Source organism: Eubalaena glacialis, chromosome 3, assembly GCF_028564815.1.
Source record: "Eubalaena glacialis isolate mEubGla1 chromosome 3, mEubGla1.1.hap2.+ XY, whole genome shotgun sequence".
Taxonomy (NCBI): Eukaryota; Metazoa; Chordata; class Mammalia; order Artiodactyla; family Balaenidae; genus Eubalaena; species Eubalaena glacialis.
In genome coordinates, this window is record NC_083718.1 from 159,836,717 (window position 1) to 159,860,203 (window position 23,487).

The 23,487-nt window shown below is 43.5% G+C and overlaps 1 protein-coding gene across 1 annotated transcript in view; it reads right to left on the reverse strand.

The window, feature by feature from the left end:
* Positions 1-23,487, reverse strand: part of CFAP57 (cilia and flagella associated protein 57) — a 75,348-nt gene that overhangs the window by 47,628 nt on the left and 4,233 nt on the right. Inside the window, exons 2-8 of the mRNA XM_061184008.1 lie at positions 19,560-19,876; positions 17,883-18,169; positions 15,693-15,900; positions 12,510-12,662; positions 2,558-2,697; positions 1,605-1,770; positions 788-901 (exon numbers count right to left, since the gene is read on the reverse strand). Coding sequence (XP_061039991.1) covers positions 788-901; positions 1,605-1,770; positions 2,558-2,697; positions 12,510-12,662; positions 15,693-15,900; positions 17,883-18,169; positions 19,560-19,876 — 1,385 coding nt within the window. The remainder of the gene's footprint in view (positions 1-787; positions 902-1,604; positions 1,771-2,557; positions 2,698-12,509; positions 12,663-15,692; positions 15,901-17,882; positions 18,170-19,559; positions 19,877-23,487) is intronic.

Genomic DNA, 23,487 nt, shown 5'->3' on the forward strand with positions numbered 1-23,487 from the left:
TCTCAGTTTCATTCCTGATACCTATGCTTCAGCCTCACAGATGGTTCCTCCTATACCCTTAGAAATCTCCCATCTCAGGGTCTTTGTTTATTTATTTTTTTGGGCTGCTTTGAGTCTTTGTTGCTGCGCATTGGCTTTTCTCTGGTTGCGGTGAGAGGAGGCTACTCTTGGTTGCGGTGCGTGGGCTTCTCGTTGTGGTGGCTTCTCTTGTTGCAGAGCACGGGCTCTAGAGACGCAGGCTCAGTAGTTGTGGTGTGCGGGCTTCAGTAGTTGTGGCTCGTGGGCTCAGTAGTTGTGGCTCACGGCCTCTAGAGCACAGGCTCAGTAGCTGTGGCACACGGGCTTAGTTGCTCTGCGGCATGTGGGATCTTCCTGGACCAGGGCTTGAACCCATGTCCCCTGCATTGGCAGGTGGATTCTTAACCCCTGTGCCACCAGGGAAGCCCAGGGTCTTTGGATCTCTATCGGCAATGATTTTCTCCACCAGCTGTGTCTGATTAATTCCGACCCACTCCTTAGGACCAAACCTTTGTGAACATCCCAATTTCCCTCATCATGCCCACTCCTCATCACTTCCTCTCATAACAACCCATATTTTTCTTTCACTGAGTTTACTACAGTTAGTACTTAAATCTGTCTGTGCATTTGTTTTATTGTCATTTCCCTCAACTAGACAGGGACCTTCAAGGGAAAGGAATCACTTCTCTTTTGTTCACTTATACCCCATTGGCTAGCATGATGCTTGGCTCTGAGTCCTTGTTTCCTTGGACACTGTTCACTCACTTACCTTCCCTGTGTGTCCTTTCAGATTCGAGACGTTTTCCAGGCTGGTGGTGGAAAAAATGTGAATCACATTCCCATTGACTGCAGCAAACAGGTGACCTCCATTGCTAAAGCAACACTACCAGGAAATACAGGAAGAGAGCAAGAATGAAAGACAGAGTAGTTTATCTGGAGGTTACAGTTGAGTTCAGGGTGAAACCATGCGTAGGATTGGGAATCAGGGGAAGGTGCAAATAGGACTGAGAAGTGGCTGACATCTTCACTTTCACTATTCCTGGAGCTCATATTGGCCAAGATGCTGACACTACCACGTGCACGAATCATGAAGGTGCTTGGATCAGAGAATAAAACACTCATTTTGTCTGCAGAAGAAGTTTCAGAACAGGGGAGCAATTCCTCAAATCACTGTCTTGATTCCACAAGTCATCTCAGGGGGAAATCTGATGGGCTATTGTCTCTCCCTGTTGCTCATTTTCCCTGGCCCCTCCCAATTGCCAAACTCGCCTTCCCAGCTGTGACTCCGATTCTGTGATAACTTTCTTATTCATGCTTTAAAAAAAAAAATTACTCCACAGTCACAGAGAGGACTGATCACAGGTGGGATCTCACATGGTTTGGTTCAGTGATATATTTTGGTGGGCATAAAAGAAAGAGGATAGAACCAACATACTCAATAAGTTTGGTGGGAGAATTGGATTTCTTTTTAAGCCACCAGAATCCTCTAAGACAGCCTTTGGTCCTACCTCCTCAGTTGTGCTAGTTCTTGATATTTCAACTCTGGCTTTCCAAGAAACTGGACCTTTATCTCCAGCAGTTCTTACCTCTTTGCACCCTCTGACAGAGTATTCTTTGAAAGAACGTATATCATCAATGAGTAGATTCATAAGGCGTAGTTTGTCAGCAAACCCTACTACAATGTAGTGTCCAGATGGGTGAAGGCTGATTGTATAAGCTTCTTCTTGGTATTCCTTAAATAGTTCCAGGGTGCTGTGAAAAAGATAAATTATTGAGTATAAGTCTAGCCCACTGAGTCCCTCAAGTCCTCCATTGTATCTGGTACATATTTTTATCCTAGCGTTTGAGATACTTTATTACTTGCAATTATTGGTGCCTCTTTTTCTAGATTTTGGTTACTTGAGGATAGTGTCCAGCAATGAGTATGGCAAGTAGAGGGACTGAATATGGGGTTGTCTAGAGATGTTGAAGGCACAGCTCCATTTAGATTTCCAAATCAGAAGTATTGCACAATTTTTTTCCCAGCAGCCCCAGCAGCTATATACAAGAGCAAAGAAGTTACATTATGGGGCCAATCTAGGCTGGAGATTCTCAAGGAAGCTATGCCAGGAGGATAAAATCACTGGGAGCTGAAGGTGGTTGGGGCAGTGATCTGGATTCAAAGGGCAAATCAATGGTCTGGAGAGCTCCGTGGGACAAAAAGCAGGTCTAGTGGGGGTGAGGGGATAGGAAAGCTAGAAGGACACAGGAGGGTACGTAAGGATGGGAGATATTGGGATGTTTCTTTATGTCCCTCGTGCCAAGCATAGTGTCTGGCACGTAGCAAGCACTGAATAAAGTACAAAGTGATTTTCTAGCTCATGCAAGAGTGAATAGTAAAGAGAATAAGGTAGCTTGACTGACTTGATTAAAAAAAAACTTTTCCAACTGAAAGCTTCGAAGTAATTAAAATTTCAAACCTCTAATTAAAATAATTCGCATGGAAAATTTAACAACTGAAATCGTGCATATCACAGTAGCAAAGCCTTTCATTCCTTACTTTGATTCGTAATTCCAGATGCGAACAGACCGATCCACAGAGCAGGTGGCAATGAGGGGTTTGCGGATGCAAGTACCTAGACCAGTGATGGATGCTGAGTGTAACGGGTACATCAGATACTCAAAGTGGGCAGGCTCCCCCTGGAGAAATCATACAGAATGAGATCGGGCAGAGGAAGCAAAAGGCTGGTTATGCACTCCAGCTCTCATTACTACTTATGGACGTTAATTAGCCCAGATGCACAGAAATCAGGCTGTGGGCAAACTGCTTTAACATTATGCATATTTTCCGATACCATTATTATTTTAAAACATCATTTTAATGGCAATAAAATATTTTATTCTATGAATATACCAGAATTTAATTTATCTATCCTTCTACTATAGGAATATTTAAGTGGTCTCTGATTTTTGTTAGTTAGGGGTAACACTAGACTAAATATTCTTACATGTAAGTCTGTGTTCCTCTCTGATTACTTCCTTAGATACTGTAGGGTAAGTGCCTGACATTAAGCTTTTGAGTCTCAAGGCATCTATTTCAAAGGACATCCCTTTTGAATAAACATATTGCCAGTTGTATGACACAGCTACCAGCCAAATAAACTGCCAAGGAATTAAGCTGTCCCCACCCTTGAAGACCCCTTTTGCAGAAAGTCCTGTATAACTTAAATAACTGACTTCTTGAGTGACCCCACTTTTCCTGTGCCCTAATTCCCACTCTCATGGCTAAATGACCATTAAATAAATAGTGAACTCGCAAAACCCTAGACACCCCACCTTCAAACCTTAATATATGCAGAGCCCCAGGTCCACCTCTCTCTTTACACATGGCCTCACTGTGTGACCCTTGGGCTTGCTCTGTACCCTCCAGGACCTGTGAGTAACAAATCTTGTTCCTCAAAGTTCCCTGATGGTTTTTGATGAAGTACATCCTACAATCACAATAAGAACCAAAGGGCCAGTCAGGCCACAGCATTGGCCCTGGTGGGTGGAGTGTATGTGGGGCCTTTGCTAGGAGTAATACAGCCCCCAGGGAGTGCCTCCGGCATTCCTAGCTGATGGCATCACCACCAATAGGTTGGGACCCACACAACAGATGTATTTCTAGAAGTGGAATACAGGGCAAAATGATGTGAATGATTTTCAAGATCTTAATGAGAACTCCCAAATTTCTCTGCAGAGAGACTATGTTACTCCACCAGCAGCAGCAAGGAGAGTTGGGTGAATGATTTTAAGTTAAAATGTATCCTATTGCACCGCTTGTGTAGATTCCAGGTGTCTGTCATCAGAGACATTACACCTGGGACACCTGAAGGAGGAGTGATGACTGCGGAATTTAATGAGGTGTACATACTTTGTTCACAAGCCAAGGCAAAGGCTGAGCTGGCAATCCCCTCAAATTCAGACGCTTCCCTTCTCTACTGTGTCAGAAAGAGATGCTGGGCTGGGGTGGGGGTAGGCACAGATTATTCCCATTCTTCTCCATCTGCTTCCCCTTCTTTCTCCAATATCTTTGATCTCGCTGTCTCTACTAGCACATTTCTATTAGCTTTTTTTTTTCCCCCTGAAGGATGAGCAAGAACTAATGTGGGGATGGGGACAGTATAAGAGTGCCCCAGGCAGAGGTAGGAGCATACTGAAGCCTTTTGGCAGAGGGAACATGCAGACTCATGGTGATCAGAAAGGCCAGTCCTATCAGGTGGAATGATGGGATGGGGCTGCGGAGGGCAGCCTGGGCCGGACATTGCCCAGCCCTGTGCACCTAGTTCAGTTCTTCTCAGAGCACCAGGAGGCCTCTGAAGGATCGCAGCTGTGATGACGGTGCAGGTGGTGGAGGATGTGTATTTTGTGATAACTACGTCTGGGATTTGAAAAGATCACTCTGGCAGCCAAACAGAATGTAATTCAGGGGCTGGAGGGCAGAGTGTACATGCAGAGACAGGCAGGAAACTTTTCCAGCCTGGGAGAGAGAGTGGAAACACTCCCCTCCACAGAAGGTCCCACTCTCTGGTCTAGTTCTCTCCTCCCCACGCAGCCTTCCTTCTGAGAGGCCCTGCCCACCAGCAGGGAGAGACGCTCTATGCAATGAGCTCACCCCTCTACACAGAGAAAGTGGACAGACTGGAGATCCAGCCATCAAATTAGTCCTTTCTGAGTCCTTGTGAATGAGGTCCCCCCAGGGGAAATGATAAAAATGTCTTAGTTTGGGGTATACAACATACTGACTTATATATTAGCCGACAAGCTTTTAAGTACACTCAAATCTCTGTTATGTTAAAACAAAAGCAATTCTCTCTTTTCCGCCATGTCGCTGCACCTCATTCTATGAGGCCAGTATTACCTGGATACCAGAAGCAGATAAAGGCATCACAAGAAAACTACAGAGCAACATCCATTATGAATGTAATTTATTTTTGAATTTTATTTTATTAATTTTTTTATACAGCAGATTCTTATTAGTTATCCATTTTATACATATTAGTGTATACATGTCAATCCCAATCTCCCAAATCATCCCACCACCACCGCCCCCCCCACCGCCACTTTCCCCCCTTGGTGTCCATACGTTTGTTCTCTACATCTGTGTCTCAATTTCTGCCCTGCAAACCGGTTCATCTGTACCAGTTTTCTAGGTTCCACATATATGCGTTAATATTCATTTGTCTTTCTCTTTCTGACTTACTTCACTCTGTATGACAGTCTCTAGATTCATCCACGTCTCTACAAATGACCCAATTTCGTTCCTTTTTATGGCTGAGTAATATTCCATTGTATATATGTACCACATCTCCTTTATCCAGTCGTCTGTCGATGGGCATTTAGGTTGCTTCCATGTCCTGGCTATTGTAAATACTGCTGCAATGAACATTGGTGTGCATGTGTCTTTTTGAATTATGGTTTTCTCTGGGTATATGCCCAGTAGTGGGATTGCTGGGTCATATGGTAATTCTATTTTTAGTTTTTTAAGGAACCTCCATACTGTTCTCCGTAGTGGCTGTATCAATTTACATTCCCACCAACAATGCAAGAGGGTTCCCTGTTCTCCACATCCTCTCCAGCATTTGTTGTTTGTAGATTTTCTGATGGTGCCCATTCTAACTGGTGTGAGGTGATACCTCATTGTAGTTTTGATTTGCATTTCTCTAATAATTAGTGATGTTGAGCAGCTTTTCATGTGCTTCTTGGCCATCTGTATGTCTTCTTTGGAGAAATGTCTATTTAGGTCTTCTGCCCATTTTTGGATTGGGTTGTTTGTTTCTTTAATATTGAGCTGAATGAGCTCTTTATATATTTTGGAGATTAATCCTTTGTCCGTTGATTTGTTTGCAAATATTTTCTCTCATTCTGAGGGTTGTCTTTTCGTCTTGTTTATCGTTTCCTTTGTTGTGCAAAAGCTTTGAAGTTTCATTAGGTCCCATTTGTTTATTTTTGTTTTTATTTCCATTACTCTAGGAGGTGGATCAAAAAAGATCTTGCTGTGGTTTATGTCAAAGAGTGTTCTTCCTATGTTTTCTTCTAAGAGTTTTATAGTGTCGGGTCTTACATTTAGGTATCAAATCCATTTTGAGTTTATTTTTGTGTATGGTGTTAGGGAGTATTCTAATTTCATTCTTTTACATGTAGCTGTCCAGTTTTCCCAGCACCACTTATTGAAGAGACTGTCTTTTCTCCATTGTATATCTTTGCCTCCTTCGTCATAGATTAGTTGACCATAGGTGCGTGGGTTTATCTCTGGGCTTTCTATCTTGTTCCATTGATCTATGTTTCTGTTTTTGTGCCAGTACCATATTGTCTTGATTACTGTAGCTCTGTAGTATAGTCTGAAGTCAGGGAGTCTGATTCCTCCAGCTCCGTTTTTTTCCCTCCAGACCGCTTTGGCTATTCGGGGTCTTTTGTGTCTCCATACAAATTTTAAGATGATTTGTTCTAGTTCCATAAAAAATGCCATTGGTAATTTGATAGGGATTGCATTGAATCTGTAGATTGCTTTGGGTAGTATAGTCATTTTCACAATATTGATTCTTCCAATCCAAGAACATGGTATATCTCTCCATCTGTTGGTATCATCTTTAATTTCTTTCATCAGTGTCTTATAGTTTGCTGCATACAGGTCTTTTGTCTCCCTAGCTAGGTTTATTCCTAGGTATTTTATTCTTTTTGTTGTAGTGGTAAATGGGAGTGTTTCCATAATTTCTCTTTCAGATTTTTCATCATTAGTGTATAGGAATGCAAGAGATTTCTGTGCATTAATTTTGTATCCTGCAACTGTACCAAATTCATTGATTAGCTCTAGTAGTTTTCTGGTGGCATTTTTAGGATTCTCTATGTATAGTATCGTGTCATCTGCAAACAGTGACAGTTTTACTTCTTCTTTTCCAATTTGTATTCCTTTTATTTCTTTTTCTTCTCTGATTGCCATGGCTAGTACTACCAAAACTATGTTGAATAATAGTGGTGAGAGTGGACATCCTTGTCTTGTTCCTGATCTTAGAAGAAATGCTTCCAGTTTTTCACCGTTGAGAATGATGTTTGCTGTGGGTTTCTTGTATATGGCCTTTATTATGTTGAGGTAGGTTCCCTCTATGCCCACTTTCTGGAGAGTTTTTATCATAACTGGGTGTTGAATTTTGTCAAAAGCTTTTTCTGCATCTATTGAGATGATCATATGGTTTTTCTCCTTCAATTTGTTAATATGGTGTATCACATTGATTGATTTGTGTATATTGAAGAATCCTTGCATCCCTGGGATAAATCCCACTTGATCATGGTGTATGATCCTTTTAATGTGTTGTTGGATTCTGTTTGCTAGTATTTTGTTGAGGATTTTTGCATCTATATTCATCAGTGATATTGGTCTGTAATTTTCTTTTTTTGTAGTATCTTTGTCTGGTTTTGGTATCAGGGTGATGGTGGCCTCATAGAATGAGTTTGGGAGTATTCCTTCCTCTGCAATTTTTGGGAAGAGTTTGAGAAGGATGGGTGTTAGCTCTTCTCTAAATGTTTGATAGAATTCACCTGTGAAGCCATCTGGTCCTGGACTTTTGTTTGTTGGAAGATTTTTAATCACAGTTTCAATTTCATTACTTGTGATTGGTCTGTTCATATTTTCTGTTTCTTCCTGGTTCAGTCTCGGAAGGTTATACCTTTCTAAGAATTTGTCCATTTCTTGCAGGTTGTCCATTTTATTGGCATAGAGTTGCTTGTAGTAGTCTCTTAGGATGCTTTGTATTTCTGTGGTGTCTGTTGTAACTTCTCCTTTTTCATTTCTAATTTTATTGATTTGAGTCCTCTCCCTCTTTTTCTTGATGAGTCTGGCTAATGGCTTACCAATTTTGTTTATCTTCTCAAAGAACCAGCTTTTAGTCTTATTGATCTTTGCTATTGTTTTCTTTGTTTCTATTTCATTTATTTCCGCTCTGATCTTTGTGATTTCTTTCCTTCTACTAAGTTTGGGTTTTGTTTGTTCTTCTTTCTCTAGTTCCTTTAGGTGTAAGGTTAGATTGTTTACTTGAGATTTTTCTTGTTTCTTTAGGTAGGCTTGTATAGCTATAAACTTCCCTCTTAGAACTGCTTTTGCTGCATCCCATAGGTTTTGGATCACCGTGTTTTCATTGTCATTTGTCTCTAGGTATTTTTTGATTTCCTCTCTGATTTCTTCAGTGATCTCTTGGTTATTTAGTAACGTATTGTTTAGCCTCCATGTGTTTGTGCTTTTCACCTTTTTTCCCTGTAATTCATTTCTAATCTCATAGCGTTGTGGTCAGAAAAGATGTTTGATATGATTTCAATTTTCTTAAATTTACTGAGGCTTGATTTGTGACCCAAGATGTGATCTATGCTGGAGAATGTTCTGTGCACACTTGAGAAGAAAGTGTAATCTGCTGCTTTTGGTGGAATGTCCTATAAATATCAATGAAGTCTATCAGGTCTATTGTGTCATTTAAAGCTTCTGTTTCCTTATTTATTTTCATTTTGGATGATCTGTCCATTGGTGTAAGTGAGGTGTTCAAGTCCCCCACTATTATTGTGTTACTGTCGATTTCCTCTTTTATAGCTGTTAGCTGTTGCCTTATGTATTGAGGTGCTCCTATGTTGGGTGCATATATATTTAGAACTGTTATATCTTCTTCTTGGATTGATCCCTTGATCATTATGTAGTGTTCTTCCTTGTCTCTTGTAACATTCTTTATTTTAAAGTCTATTTTATCTGAAATGAGTATAGCTACTCCAGCTTTCTTTTGATTTCCATTTGCATGGAATATCTTTTTCCATCCCCTCACTTTCATTCTGTATGTGTCCCTAGGTCTGAAGTGGGTCTCTTGTAAACAGCATATAGATGGGTCTTGTTTTTGTATCCATTCAGCAAGCCTGTGTCTTTTGGTTGGAGCATTTAATCCATTCACGTTTAAGGTAATTATCGATATGTATGTTCCTATGACCATTTTCTTAATTGTTTTGGGTTTGTTTTTGTAGGTCCTTTTCTTCTCTTGTGTTTCACACTTAGAGAAGTTCCTTTAGCATTTGTTGTAGAGCTGGTTTGGTGGTGCTGAATTCTCTTAGCTTTTGCTTGTCTGTAAAGCTTTTGATTTCTCCATCAAATCTAAATGAGATCCTTGCCGGGTAGAGTAATCTTGGTTGTAGGTTCTTCCCTTTCATCACTTTAAGTATATCATGCCACTCCCTTCTGGCTTGTAGAGTTTCTGCTGAGAAATCAGCTGTTAACCTTATGGGAGTTCCCTTGTATGTTATTTGTCATTTTTCCCTTGCTGCTTTCAATAATTTTTCTTTGTCTTTAATTTTTGCCAATTTGATTACTATGTGTCTCGGCGTGTTTCTCCTTGGGTTTATCCTGTATGGAACTCTCTGCGCTTCCTGGACTTGGGTAGCTATTTCCTGTCCCATGTTAGGGAAGTTTTCGACTATAATCTCTTCAAATATTTTCTCGGGTCCTTTCTCTCTCTCTTCTCCTTCTGGGACCTCTACAATGCGAATGTTGTTGCGTTTAATGTTGTCCCAGAGGTCTCTTAGGCTGCCTTCATTTCTTTTCATTCTTTTTTCTTTAGTCTGTTCCACAGCAGTGAACTCCACCATTCTGTCTTCCAGGTCACTTATCCGTTCTTCTGCCTCAGTTATTCTGCTATTGATTCCTTCTAGTGTAGTTTTCATTTCAGTTATTGTATTGTTCATCTCTGTTTGTTTGTTCTTTAATTCTTCTAGGTCTTTGTTAAACATTTCTTGCATCTTCTTGATCTTTGCCTCCATTCTTTTTCTGAGGTCCTGGATCATCTTCACTATCATTATTCTGAATTCTTTTTCTGGAAGGTTGCCTATCTCCACTTCATTTAGTTGTTTTTCTGGGGTTTTATCTTGTTCCTTCATCTGGCACATAGCTCCTTGCCTTTTCATCTTGTGTGTCTTTCTGTGAATGTGGTTTTTGTTCCACAGGCTGCAGGACTGTAGCTCTTCTTGCCTCTGCTGTCTGCCCTCTGGTGGATGAGGCTATCTAAGAGGCTTGTGCAAGTTTTCTCATGGAAGGGACTGGTGGTGGGTAGAGCTGGCTGTTGCTCTGGTGGGCAGAGCTCAGTAAAACTTTAATCCACTTGTCTTCTGATGGGTGGGGCTGGGTTCCCACCCTGTTGGTTGTTTGGCCTGAGGCGACCCAACACTGGAGCCTACCCAGGCTCTTTGGTGGGGCTAATGGCGTACTCTGGGAGGGTTCACACCAAGGAGTACTTCCCAGAACTTCTGCTGCCAGTGTCCTTGTCCTCACGGTGAGACACAGCCACCCCCCACCTCTGCAGGAGACCCTCCAACACTAGCAGGTAGGTCTGATTCAGTCTCCTGTGGGGTCACTGCTCCTTCCCGTGGGTTCCGATGAACACACTACTTTGTGTGTGCCCTCCAAGAGTGGAGTCTCTGTTTCCCCCAATCCTGTTGAAGTCCTGCAATCAAATCCTGCTAGCCTTCAAAGTCTGATTCTCTAGGAATTCCTCCTCCCGTTGCCGGACCCTCAGGTTGGGAAGCCTGACGTGGGGCTCAGAACCTTCACTCCAGTGGGTGGACTTCCGTGGTATAATTGTTCTCCAGCTTGTGAGTCACCCACCCAGCAGTTATGGGATTTGATTTTATTGTGATTGCACCCCTTCTACCATCTCGTTGTGGCTTCTCCTTTGTCTTTGGATGTGGGGTATCTTTTTTGGTGAGTTCCAGTGTCTTCCTGTTGATGATTGTTCAGCAGTTAGTTGTGATTCCGGTGCTCTTGCAAGAGGGAGTGATTGTAATTTAAAAATCAGATAAGAACAAATCTTGGCAAAAATAGAGAGAAATGAGAACACTCGTACACAGCTGATAGGAATATAAATGGTGCAGTACCTTGGAAAACTATCTGGCAGTTCCTTAAATGTTTAAATATTGAGTTACTATGTGACCCAGGAATTCCACTCCTAGGTATACACCCAGAGGGATAAAAACATATGTCCACCGAAAAACTTGTACACAGATGTTTATAGCAGCAGTATTTATAATATCTAAAAGGTAGAAACAGCCCAAATGTTCATCAACTGATGATTAGACCAACAAAAGTGGTACAGCCATGCAATGGAATATTATTTGGCCATGAAAAGGAATGGAGTACAAGGGACTTCCCTGGTGGTCCAGTGGTAAAGAATCTGCCTTCCAATGCAGGCGACGCAGGTTCAATCCCTGATCGGGGACCTACGATCCCACATGCTGTGAGGCAACTAAGCCCATGCGCTGCAACTACTGAGCTCACGCACCTTAAGGAGAGAGCCCACATGCCGCAAATTGTAGTGCCCACGCACCCTGGAGCCTGCATGACACAATTAGAGAGGGAAAACCCACACGCCACAACTAGAGAGAAGCCCGCACACCACAACTAGAGAAAAGCCCGAGCACCGCAACAAAAGATCCTGCATGCCAAGCACCACAACGAAACATCCTGCATGCCTCAATGACCCGACGCAGCCAAAAAACAAAAAGGAGTGGAGTACTGATACATGCTACCACATGGATGAAACTTGAAAACATTGTGCTAAGTGAAAGAAGCCAGTCCCAAGAGTCCACATATTGGTATGCAATGTTCAGAAAAGGCAAATCTATACAGACACAAGACATTAGTGGTTGGCTACAGCTGGGAGGGAGGCAGATGGGATGGTGGGAGCATAATAGCTAAAGGGCATATTTTTTTTTTAAGTGATGAAAGTGTTCTAAAATTGATGGAGGTAATGGCTGCACAGCTCTGTGAATACACTAAAAACCATTGTATTGTACACTTTAAATAGGTGAACTGTATAATGAATTATAACTCAATACAGCTGTTATTTAGAAAACCACCATTACTGAGAAAGATATATTAAAATCTCCTACGATTGTAGGTGGTTTATTTTCCTTGTTGTTCTGCCAAAGTTTGCTGGATATATTTTGAGTCCATGTTATTAGGTGCATACAAATTTAAAACTAATGTCTGCTTGATGAAGTGAACTTTTTATAAGTACAAAGTGATTCTTTTTATCTTTAATACCGCTTTTTTGTTGCAATGTCTGCAGTGTATTCATACTGGCTTTCTTTGTTATTTAAAAACAAAAAGCAATGATAAACCTTTACATATATACATCTCTGTGCACAGAAGCAGGTATAGCCGTACATTAAATATCTGAAGTACACTTGCTTGCTGGGTTAAAGACAGGTACAATTTAAATCTGACAGATGTCTCCAGGGTGTTCTCCAAAGAGGCTGCAGCAGTCACATTCCCGGGCACCACTCCCCCCGCCGCCCAGGGTATCGGAGCGCTCCTTACACAGACAGCTTGAAATTTGAGTTTCTTTTGCTCTGTTATGAAGTGGTGAGTGAGCCTGCACTCAGGAAGTGGATTAAAATTTTCCCACATGGTGACCAGTCCCCGGGCTGGAAGGAAGCGCCGCTGGGAGACCCACCTTGCTGATCTCCGTCAGGGACATGGTGATGCTGTAGAGCTGGTTCTTGCTGGTGCTGGCGATCAGCGTTTCCTCGGAGGGGCTGAAGCACATGCAGAGCACGTCCTGTTTGTCTGACTGACTCGGGTCATTGCTCTGTGGGTCCACAGGAATCTGCCCAAGACACAGGACAGCGGTCAGCAATGCCCTCACATTGTCAGGGTGTCCTCGGGCTTTCAGATTCTCTCAGATACTGTAGCTTATAGACTCCTGACCATGCTTCCTGGATCCTCCTCAGACGTGGAGAAGGGAGGGCTTGAGGGGCCTCCGTTTCTGTGGGTTTCCTACTCACCTTTAAGTGATTAGTGGCTGAAAAATAAGGCAGCGACACAGGTGAAACTGATCCATCTGTACATCTCAGTTTGAGATCCCCCCTCGCAACCAGCGTTAGTCTAACCCCGACTCTCGCCCAGCTGTTGGGAGCCCAGTGTGGGTGCCCACCTGCACCAGGTACACAGTGTGTGCTCCAGGGCAGTAGAGGGGAAGGTGGCAGCCCTTCTACCACGTGGAGTGGGTGACAGGGCAGAGAGAAGAGAAGGGGTCACACAGCTCCTGCAGCGGTCTCAGGGGGCCAGGAGTTCCTAGTGGACATTATGAAACTAGATTTCCTTTTCCCTGCTATTTCTCTCCTTCCACTAACAACCAAACTTATTGAAAGTCTGGTCTGCATGTACCATCTCCACTTCCCTACCACACACTCAGTTCTTAATTCCTTATAATGTGGCTTCCACTGCATCATTTACTGAAACTGTTCTCATAAACATCACCAAAGCCTGATGTCCCTGCTCAGCCCTCATCTTCTAGGCTTTTCTAGAGCCTGCAGCAGTGACCTTGGCACCTTCCTCCCTAGAAGACCCTGGCCTCCTGTGCTGCCCTGCCCCTGCCTGGAGTCCTGTCTTCCTATGTATCCCCTAACCCATCCTCATGAAGTCTACTCTCCCTGCCTCGCCAGAAGAGCAAGGGCTCTGGGAAGCCCTCCCTGACCACCCTGGGCTGAGTGAGCCCTGATGTTCCCTCAATGTGCCCACAGCACCCGGGGTTCCCTCTGCTGTCACACGCATCACACTGTGTAAAGTAGAATGGGATACGCAGATCGAGGACCATGTCTGTCCCCACGTCTGTCTCCTGGTGCTTGGAGCCGTGCCTGACACATAGCAGGCGCTCAGTGACTGCGCGGTGTGGTCTCACGGCCCTCCCCCAGACAGTGAGGTCCCCGAGGGAAGCGCCCACGTCTGATTCGCCCACCGCAGGCCGCACCACAGAGCCTGGCCCGTGATAGCTGCACGACGGACGTTTGTTGACTGAATGAGTGAAGGACAACACCTTCTCAGTGCCCTGCTGGATCCTCATCCTGTCTCAGTCTTGAAATTAGGAAATGCAAAGTTTTGTCCTCAGTTCTCTTTTTGGCTCTATATTTTCTCTCTCAGTGATTTTACCTAATATAAGGGTTCAATGAAAACAATAGTAGTAAAGTAATTACAATAATAAATACTTAAAATAGTGAAAATAAAGCATTGACTACGTGCTAGATACAAGCCAAGCGCTATGGGTGTGTGTGTGTGTGTGTGTGTGTGTGGGTGTGGATGTGTGTGTGGTGGATATATTGATCTCACTCCCAAGCTCTAAACCACATATCCAACTGCTTCACTTTATCCTTGTCTCTGGTCAAATGTCAGCATTCCTCAGCGAGGCCTCCCCAGGTCACTCTCTCTAGAACAGAAGTCCCTCTCGCACCCTGTCCTTTCCTGGCTTTATTTTCTTCACAGAATTGATCTCATCCAACAATCTGTTCATATTTGTTTGTTTACTTGTTGACTGAGCTCTAAGGGCAAGTCTTAGTGTGGTTACTTCTCATCTGTATACCAGCCCTGAGCATAGAGCCTGGCACATAGTAAACACTCAATAAATATTTGTTAAATGAATAAGCACACAAAAGAATGACCTGCTTTATAGGCAAAGTAAACTCACAGTGGTCCCCCCGAGCCCCCACCCACCTTGCTCTCACCTCCAGTTTTCGTGCTGTGGCATCCTTTCCCAGCATCCAGCACAGAATCTGGGCGTTCTCCCTGAGAGCTCCTTATCTCTGGGCTCCCGCATCTGCTCAGGGAACGTCCTACAGACTCAACCTTCACAAAGGCTCTCTCTGCTTCCCACTGCTGTGATCCTAGACCTCACTGCCTTTTCGCTTCAGTAACAAAAAAGCCTCAGAACTGATTCCTAACGGTGGCAATAATAACTAGTATCATTTATTAAGCACAGGCACTGCATCAGTGATTACACAGATGTCGTTTAACCCTTTCGATAACCACAAGGGATAGGCTATTTCCTTAACAAAGAGACACAGGTTTGCTAGATTCAGCAACTCATGTGAAGTCACTCAGCCAGTAAACCTCAGAGTCAAGTCTGACTCATTCATTGTGTATTTAACCACTTCATATCCAACGCCCCCAAATCGCCTGCACCATGCAGCAACGGCAGATTACTTTTCTGAAGCATAATGCTTCCTCACTGAAAGCAGGATGCCTGCCCATTTACATACACACTCCACTAGCTGGCTTTGCCATCTTTCACCAGCCTTAGCTCCTCTCTTTCCCTTCAAGTGACTTCAGGCCCCTCCACTGGGCAACAGACGTCTCCCAAACACACCACCTGCTCCCTGTCAGTGGTGCCTTTGCTTAATTTGTTCCTTTCACCTGGAATTCCTGATGTTTCTTCCTGTCAAATGTTATCCATCCTCTACGACCCTTCCTCAAAGATTATCCTCAAACACCTTGAAGCCTTCCTGGTTCTTCCCCAACCAGATAAGCTCTCTCTCCAGAACAGTTTGTATCACTTATTCCCCAAATATCTACTGAATGCTTGCTGTGTACCAGGTAGTTTTCTTGACATTAAATATCAATATACATTATGGGAACACTGAACTTCAAAGAGAAAATAGAATTTGCCAAAGCTCTCTCCCAGGAGTCAGATCCGGATCTCCCTAATTCTATACCCCAATTCTGTCCAACCCATCTTAAAACTCCCCTCAGGACAAATGGCTCAGCCCTCAGCCCCTCTCCCTGCATCAGATGCCCTGTCAGTGCTCTGCTGCCAGAGAACAAATGCCAGTCGGACCCCAGTATTGCTTCTTCCTCCCCTCCTTACCCGGATTTCACTGCTCTCACGGTAAAACTCCTTCTCTTCCATCTTCTCAAACAGTAGAACTCTCCCTGGCCCAGCAGAGCAGGCAAATCCCTTGGAATAGGCTGCGATGGCAGACACCTGGGGCAGGGACAGCTGGTGGTGGCTGCTGGCCATCACAACCTGCTCGTGGGAAGGGACTGGGGAGGTGATTGTTGGAAATTCGATCAGGCTGGAAAAGAAGACAGCATGTAAAGATAACAGAGACGATTCCAAGGAGATGAATCCTGCTAGGGATGAGAAAGAAGGGCTGTCCTTGGGTGTGGGAGAAACCAGCATGAGCCCCTTTCCCACGGCCCAAATGCTCCCCTTTGGCTGGAATGCTACCCGAGCTCCATGGAAGACGGAAGGTTATGCATTTATGTGGAAGTCTTGCAAACCTGTGTGGTCAGTGTTTTCATTGTTATTATTATATTCATTTCGTTGTTTGGAAAAAAGTGGCTCAGAGGGGTTGTTTCCAAGATCACAAAATTAGTAAGGGGAAGAGCTGATACTTGGTGTTTTTTTGTTTGTTTTTTGTTTTGTTTTGTTTTTTGTTTTTGTTTTTTTGTTTTGGCCATGCTGCAAGGCATGCGGGATCTTATTTCCCCTACCAGGGATCAAACCTGTGCCCCCTGCAGTGGAAGTGTGGAGTCCTAACCACTAGACCACCAGAGAAGTCCCAAGAGCTGAGATTTGAATCCAGGTTTCCATTTCCTCCCTGCCTCCCTTCTCCTTCCTCCCTTCCTTCCATTGTTTCTCTTTCATTCATTCACACATGTTTTCATTCATTCATTCATTCATTCATATAAAATTTACTGGAGTTATGCTGTGTTAACAGCTCTGTGAAACAATGGTAAATAAGTTGACACAGTTCCTGCCCTGAGAAGCTGATGGTCTAGGGGGCATGTGATAAGGACTGTTAAGGGCAGCTGAGTAGGATGGGAGCATCCAGTCAGCAGCTAACAAGGGTTTTCTGAGGACAGTTACAGAGAAGGACCACCTATCTGAGATGAGCAGAGGCTGAGAGCTCCCAGCTGAGATGTGAAGGACAAAGAGGACTGTGTCAGGCATGTGTCTATGTCCAGGGGAGTGGGGTCGGGGTGGGGGCAGACCAAGCCCAGAAGCAGGAGAGTGCATGAAGCAGGTGCGGTAGACAGAGGCAAGAGCTGATGCTGCAGACGTAAAGAAGGGTCCGAGCAGCAGGGATGTGTTCAGGAGTCTGAGGCTTTATTCTTGGAGCCCTGGACCCACTGAAGGATGGTGAACCCAGAAAACTGGAGGGCATATGGTCTTAAGCAAGTTCTCAACATACTCACGATAAAAAAGGAGACGTCATTGGCATGGAGGGTGGTGAAAATGGGTGAACCCAAAGTCACTGAGGAAGAGGCATCTACAGTGTGCCATTGTGGTTGAGGGCTCAGGCTCTGGGGTCAGACAGATCTGGGTTTGAATCCTGACCTGTCATTTAACAGTGCTGTGATACTGGGCGAGGCACTTAACCTCTTTCAGCCTCAGTTTCCTCATCTATAAAATGGGCATGATAATAATATATACTTTTTAAGGTAAGACTCAAATGAGGATATATATAAAGTGCTTAAGGCAGTGGAACACACAATGGTACTTTCCAATATGGGTGAGATACGACTGTTATTGGTTGCAGTAGAGGTAAAATTGACAGCTCTATCCTGACCCCCCACTTTAGCCCATATGCTTTGTCAGATTGACCGACAACATTTCCTTGCACTTCCTTGTTGGTCTGGTGCCTCCCACTGAATTGTAAGGTCCTATGGACCAGTGTCCCCAGCACCTGGCAAGATGCCTTGCACACTGCAAGGGTTTGGTGGACATTTATTTAATTGATTCAGTAAATTAGGCAGCCTTTAGAAAACATATTTTTGAAAATCTGTGGTTTTGAAGACTAGTCATACTAAAACGTTTATAAAATGAGGTTAGGTATAAAAATAAAAAGAATTGTATCTAGGTTATGGTCATAACTTTCAAATTTGTGCTTGACTACGGAAGAACACTAGAAAGGCAGAGGGAAAATGAAAAGCATTGATTTTTAAGGTAGAGGGGATAGGAGTGATTTTTAAAGAATGCTGTTTTCGGTGTAATGCTATTACCACGATGAGTGTATTTTTCCAAGAACTCCTGACCAGAGGGCGCCATTACCTCTCGGATTCCTGGATCACCCCCAGGTCCTTCGTCTCGCTGGTGGGCTCCCTGACCATGATACTTGTCTCCCAGCGTTGATCTCCAGACTCAAAGAGGAAGAGCCTGCCTGTGTCAGTGCCAACAACAATCTTGTCATCAGACACCCAGGTGTGGGCGAGATAGTTTTGGGGTTCTCCCCTCTGAAAATTAGTTTGCTTCAGGGTTCCCTCAGCAAAACGGAGAAGCTTAAACATCCCATTTCCAGTGACACAAATCTGAGTGTTATCCTGGGGATTGAAGCTCACCTGTAAAATGGGAAGGAATTAAAGAAAAAGATATATAAAACTAAACTTGATGGCATTATTTCCCATTTTACTAATTACGAGTTATCCCAGGTAGCTCATAGGATCCTTTAAATATCACTAAATCATATAATTTTAAGACCATACTTGACAAGAGGACAGATCTATATCTATTATATTTGTACAGCCCATGAGTCTTTAACCTAGGAAACCTTCAAAAGTCATCTGACAAAGGCCAAAAAGCAAGATGAGCAGGTCTTGACAATCACCAAACTCTGTGCCAACAAAATGGAATGAAGGCTCAGCTGGAAGCATAAAATGAGTGTTTGGCAGGTTTATGTGCCCTGTTCAGGGTGAAGGAACCACATGTCAGGGACTAAACTTCCTTTATCTCTACCCTCATCCCAATGTGCAGTCATGGGCAGTCAACCTGTCACCTCCACTGGATGGTGAGCACCTGGTGGGGCTGTGGCTTTTTCATCTCTGTATCCCAGTGCTGGGTTCAGAGCAGGCATCCAATGAATGTTTCCTGGATCTATTTGAGAGGAGGTGCTTCCTGCTCTGAATAGGATGCCATATCATGCCTTACTGTCACCTGGGTGAAATAATCTTTGGGCTCTACCTGCCTTTGCTCTGATTCCGTGATCACCAAGCAACCTTCTGACTACTAATTTCATCTCCCAAGGACTCTTCTGTTACCAGGGAGGAAATACACTGGATAAATGCTGTGTGTTCTGGTTGTGACATGCTGGTTCACAAGCCAGACTCTTGTGAGAATAACGGAGTCTGTGCCCGAGATGCTGACTAGCCAATATCTCTGAACGTGAACAGAACTGAGTGCTTGGACTTGGAAAACTGAGCACTAGATCCTAGACCAGGTTGACTGCTCCAAGAAAAGCCTCCTTGTGCCCCAACCAGCCCCCAGACACATCCTCTTCATTTTGCCCTCAAACCACGATAGAAACTTCTGCTCCCCACGTAAATGCGATTTCATGGACAGCTTCCTAAAGACCTACCACTTCACACCACCTTCCTGAAGTCTTCCTACTGCCCCTCAATGCTGCCCGGAAGAGGCCAGGACCAGGGAGAGACAGTAAATTTGATCAACCCGCCTCTGGGCTTGACCTGGGACCAGAAAGCAGTTCTGGGCCAAAGTGAAGAACACAGCCCAGGGAGTCAGGGAGTCTGGCCCTGCTAAGTTCTTGGAGCCTCAGTTCCTTCATCTTTAAAACAGAGACAATAGTTATGCATACCTTATATGGTGTTGTGAGGCAAATTTTAAAATGCATTTTAAGAAATTAGCACTATTCCTGACACACAGAAAGCATTCAATGAGGGACAGCTTGTACTATTTTTTAATAATTTGCACCATACTTGTCATGCTGGGTGGTACCTGGTAGACAGCATTGTTCTGAGTATCAGTTCTAACGATGGCCATTACTTTCTGTTTTTCCCACAGCCAATAGACAAGGTTTGACTCTGGAGGTGAGGTCTGGGTCAAGAGGTATTTAGAGTCTGGAGAAAAAGCCATGCAAATGAACTTCTGAACTGGGAAGTCAAAATTATTAAGGACTTTGCGCTTTCGGCAAGGAACGGATGACAGCTCATAAATGGTGATGACGGGTTTTTCTTGCACAGTCTCGGAGATAGCGAGGTATCGCCGATTGGGACTCATGGACAAGGCCAACATGCCCTGACTCTTGTCTGAGCCTGCAAACAAAGGAGAGGAGCTTGTGAGGGGAGATCATGCATTCACCAAGATTCAGCATGAACCAGGCACTGTGGTGGGCACTGCCGAGGCAACAGGAGAAAAGTGCAGACACAGGTAATTGTCAATCCCTGTGTCCCTCGGGGCAACTGTGTCTGGCCTATTATGAAAATAACTAGGATGGGCACCTCACTGAGGCCGTGGTGGGAGGAGAAGTCAGGGAAGGATTCCTGAAGGAAGATGAAGTGTGGCGGGGGGGTGGTGAGGCACGTCAGGAAGGGCAAAGGTGTGGATGTGAGAAAGGGTATAGATGGAGGGGGAACTGCACATGGCGGGAGATGGCTGAGCATCCCCTGTGAGTCAGGGGTGACCAAAGATGGGTCTGGAGCATGCAGTAGGGTCAGATCAGAGGCCTTTATGCCCTGAGCAATCAGCACTCAATACTCTTCCTCCACTTTCCAGGCTGGGATGTTAACCACTGGATTCCTCAGCCTCTCTTGCAGTTAAGTGATCTATGTGACATTCTGGCTGAGAGACAGATGCAGAGGTCTGCTGAACGGGCTTTATGGTAAAGCCCGTGCTTCCTTCAAAACCAGGAGGGATGCATTCTATCCATGCATCCCAGGAATAAAGGAATAAAGGAATTTCAGGAATAAAGAGGTGATATCTGGTGGTCGAACACTCTTCTTGTCCATGAGGTAACAAGCGTGAGAATGAAGGCCATGGGCCTCTAGAGAGCAGAGCCTGATGTAAAGATTAAACTGCAAATGCTTTATTTGGGTAATATAATCAGGTCTGCATTATAATTTTCATGGGCCCTAGACACTTCTGCTTTCATGGGCCCCTTCCTCCATTAAAATATGGTAAAAATTATACTTTATGACTCATTGGTTTAAAGAAGAATATAATCCATGCTGGATTCACTAGTATTATATTCATTTGTTCCTGATTTTAAAATAAATTAAAATTAAAATATTTTCTTGGGTCCCTAAAAGCATCACGGGCCCCAGGCTGTGCGTCACAGTAATTTGGCCTGATACAAGCCCCGGGCAGGGCGGGTGAGAGAGGCAGGGGAAGCTGTGCTAGAAAGTGACACGATGGACTCCATGCTGCTGCGTCACACAAGCCGCAACAAGTTGGACCAGCCTGCGGGCTTCTCTGGAAGGGCTGCAGGGAGTACCTGAACCTCTGAGAAGAACCCAGGGTTTGCGTCACTGACAGCCTTGCGTGAGAGTTTGGACTTTACCAGGGAGGCCAATGGGAAGGCCCTGGGAAATTTTAGGAAGGTCCGATGTGTGTTGTAGAAAGATCCCTCTGGCAACTGTACGGAAGACAATCCTGGAGGGAAGGAAACTTCAGCAGGTTATTTCAAAAATCGGGACACATGGCAGCAATGAGCAACAGGAAGGCAGTAGGGGTGATGGGAACAGGAGGTTAGAGAAATGCTAAGGGGTAAAACCAGGAGGACTCAGTGAAGGCGGGGTGAGGGGCTGATGGAGAGAGAGGAGTAATGAATGACATTTAGGTTTCTGGTTTGGTGATGGGAGTGGTGGTGACAACTGGGATGGAACACAGGCTAAGGGAGCTAGGGGCCATGGTGAAGGTCATGTCCACTGTTTTTCACTGAAAATAGTCCATGCAAATATTTCTGATTTAATCATGCTTATTTGCTTCCAGTTTTTTATGATTTCATTTTTTTTTGCACTGAAGTCTTTAATCTGTCTCAGGTTCATGATGATTCCCCTTTCCCAAATATCAATACCTAACTGGTTATCCCAGCACTAATTACTAATGCCACCTTTATGTTGTATTAAATTCATTTATCCATTGTATTCATTTATGTGTGCGTTACTGGGTTCTGGGATATTGTATACTAGGACTAGCTTATTTTTGTAATCATATCCTTATCATGTGTTTGGATAGCTGGCAAAGTAGGCTCTTAAGGAAAGAGGGAGAAAAAAGGAAATGATAAATTCCATTCTGGATATATTGTGTGTGAGGTACATACTGTAGAACTTTCAGGTAAATAGGTCTAGCAGGCAGCTGGATATGATGAAAGCTGGGGGAGATGTTTGGACTGAAATACAGATTTGAGATAAAAGTCATGGGGCTATAGGATATTGATGAAAGAAATAAAAGATGACACAAACAGATGGAGAGACATACTATGTTCTTGGATTGAAAGAATCAATATTGTGAAAATGACTATACTACACAAAGGAATCTACAGATTCAATGCAATCCCTATCAAATTACCAATGGCATTTTTCACAGAATTAGAACAAAAAATTTTTACAATTTGTATGGAGACACAAAAGACCACAAATAGCCAAAGCAATCTTGAGAAAGGAAAACGGAGCTGGAGGAATCAGGCTCCCTGACTTCAGACTATACTACAAAGCTACAGTGATAAAGACAGTATGGTACTGGCACAAAAACAGAAATATAGATCAATGGAACAGGATAGAAAGTCCAGAGATAAACCCATGCATTGTGGTCACCTAATCTATGACAAAGGAGGCAAGAATATACAACGGAGAAAAGACAGGCTCTTCAATAAGTGGTGCTGGGAAAACTGGACAGTTACATGTAAAAGAATGAAAGTAGAACACACCCTAACACTATACACAAAAATAAACTCAAAATGGATTAAAGGCCTAAATGTAAGGCCGGATACTAAAAACTTTTAGAGGAAAACATAGGGAGAATACTTCTGACATAAATTGCAACAAAATCTTTTTCAATCCACCTCCTAGAGTAATGAAAATAAAAACAAAAATAAACAAATGGGACCTAATTAAACTTAAAAGCTTTTGCACAGCAAAGGAAACCATAAACAAAAAGAAAAGAAAACCCTCAGAATGGGAGAAAATATTTGCAAATGAAACAACCAACAAGGGATTAATCTCCAAAATATATAAACAGCTTGTGCAGCTCAATATCAAAAAAACAAACAACCCAATCAAAAAATGGGCTGAAGATCTAAATAGACATTTCTCCAAAGACATACAGATGGCCAAGAGGCACATGAAAAGCTGCTCAACATCACGAATTATTAGAGAAATGCAAATCAAAACTACAATGAGGTATCACCTCACACCAGTCAGAACGGCCATCATCAAAAAATCTGCAAACAATAAATGCTGGAGAGGGTGTAGAGAAAAGGGAACCCTCTTGCACTGTTGGTGGGAATGTAAATTGATACAGCCACTATGGAGAACAGTATGGAGGTTCCTTAGAAAACTACAAATAGAACTACCATACGACCCAGCAATCCCACTACTGGGCATATACCCTGAGAAAACCATAATTCAAAAAGAGTCAAGTACCACAATGTTCATTGCAGCTTTATTTACAGTAGCCAGGGCATGGAAGCAACCTAAGTGTCCATCGACAGATGAATGGATTAAGAAGATGTGGTGCATATATACAATGGAATATTAGTCAGCCATAAAAAGAAACAAAATTGAGTTATTTGTAGTGAGGTGGAGGGACCTAGAGTCTGTCATACAGAGTGAAGTAAGTCAGAAAGAGAAAAACAAATACTGTATGCTAACACATATATATGGAATCTACAAAAAAAAAAAAAGGTTCTGGAGAACCGAAGAAGGGC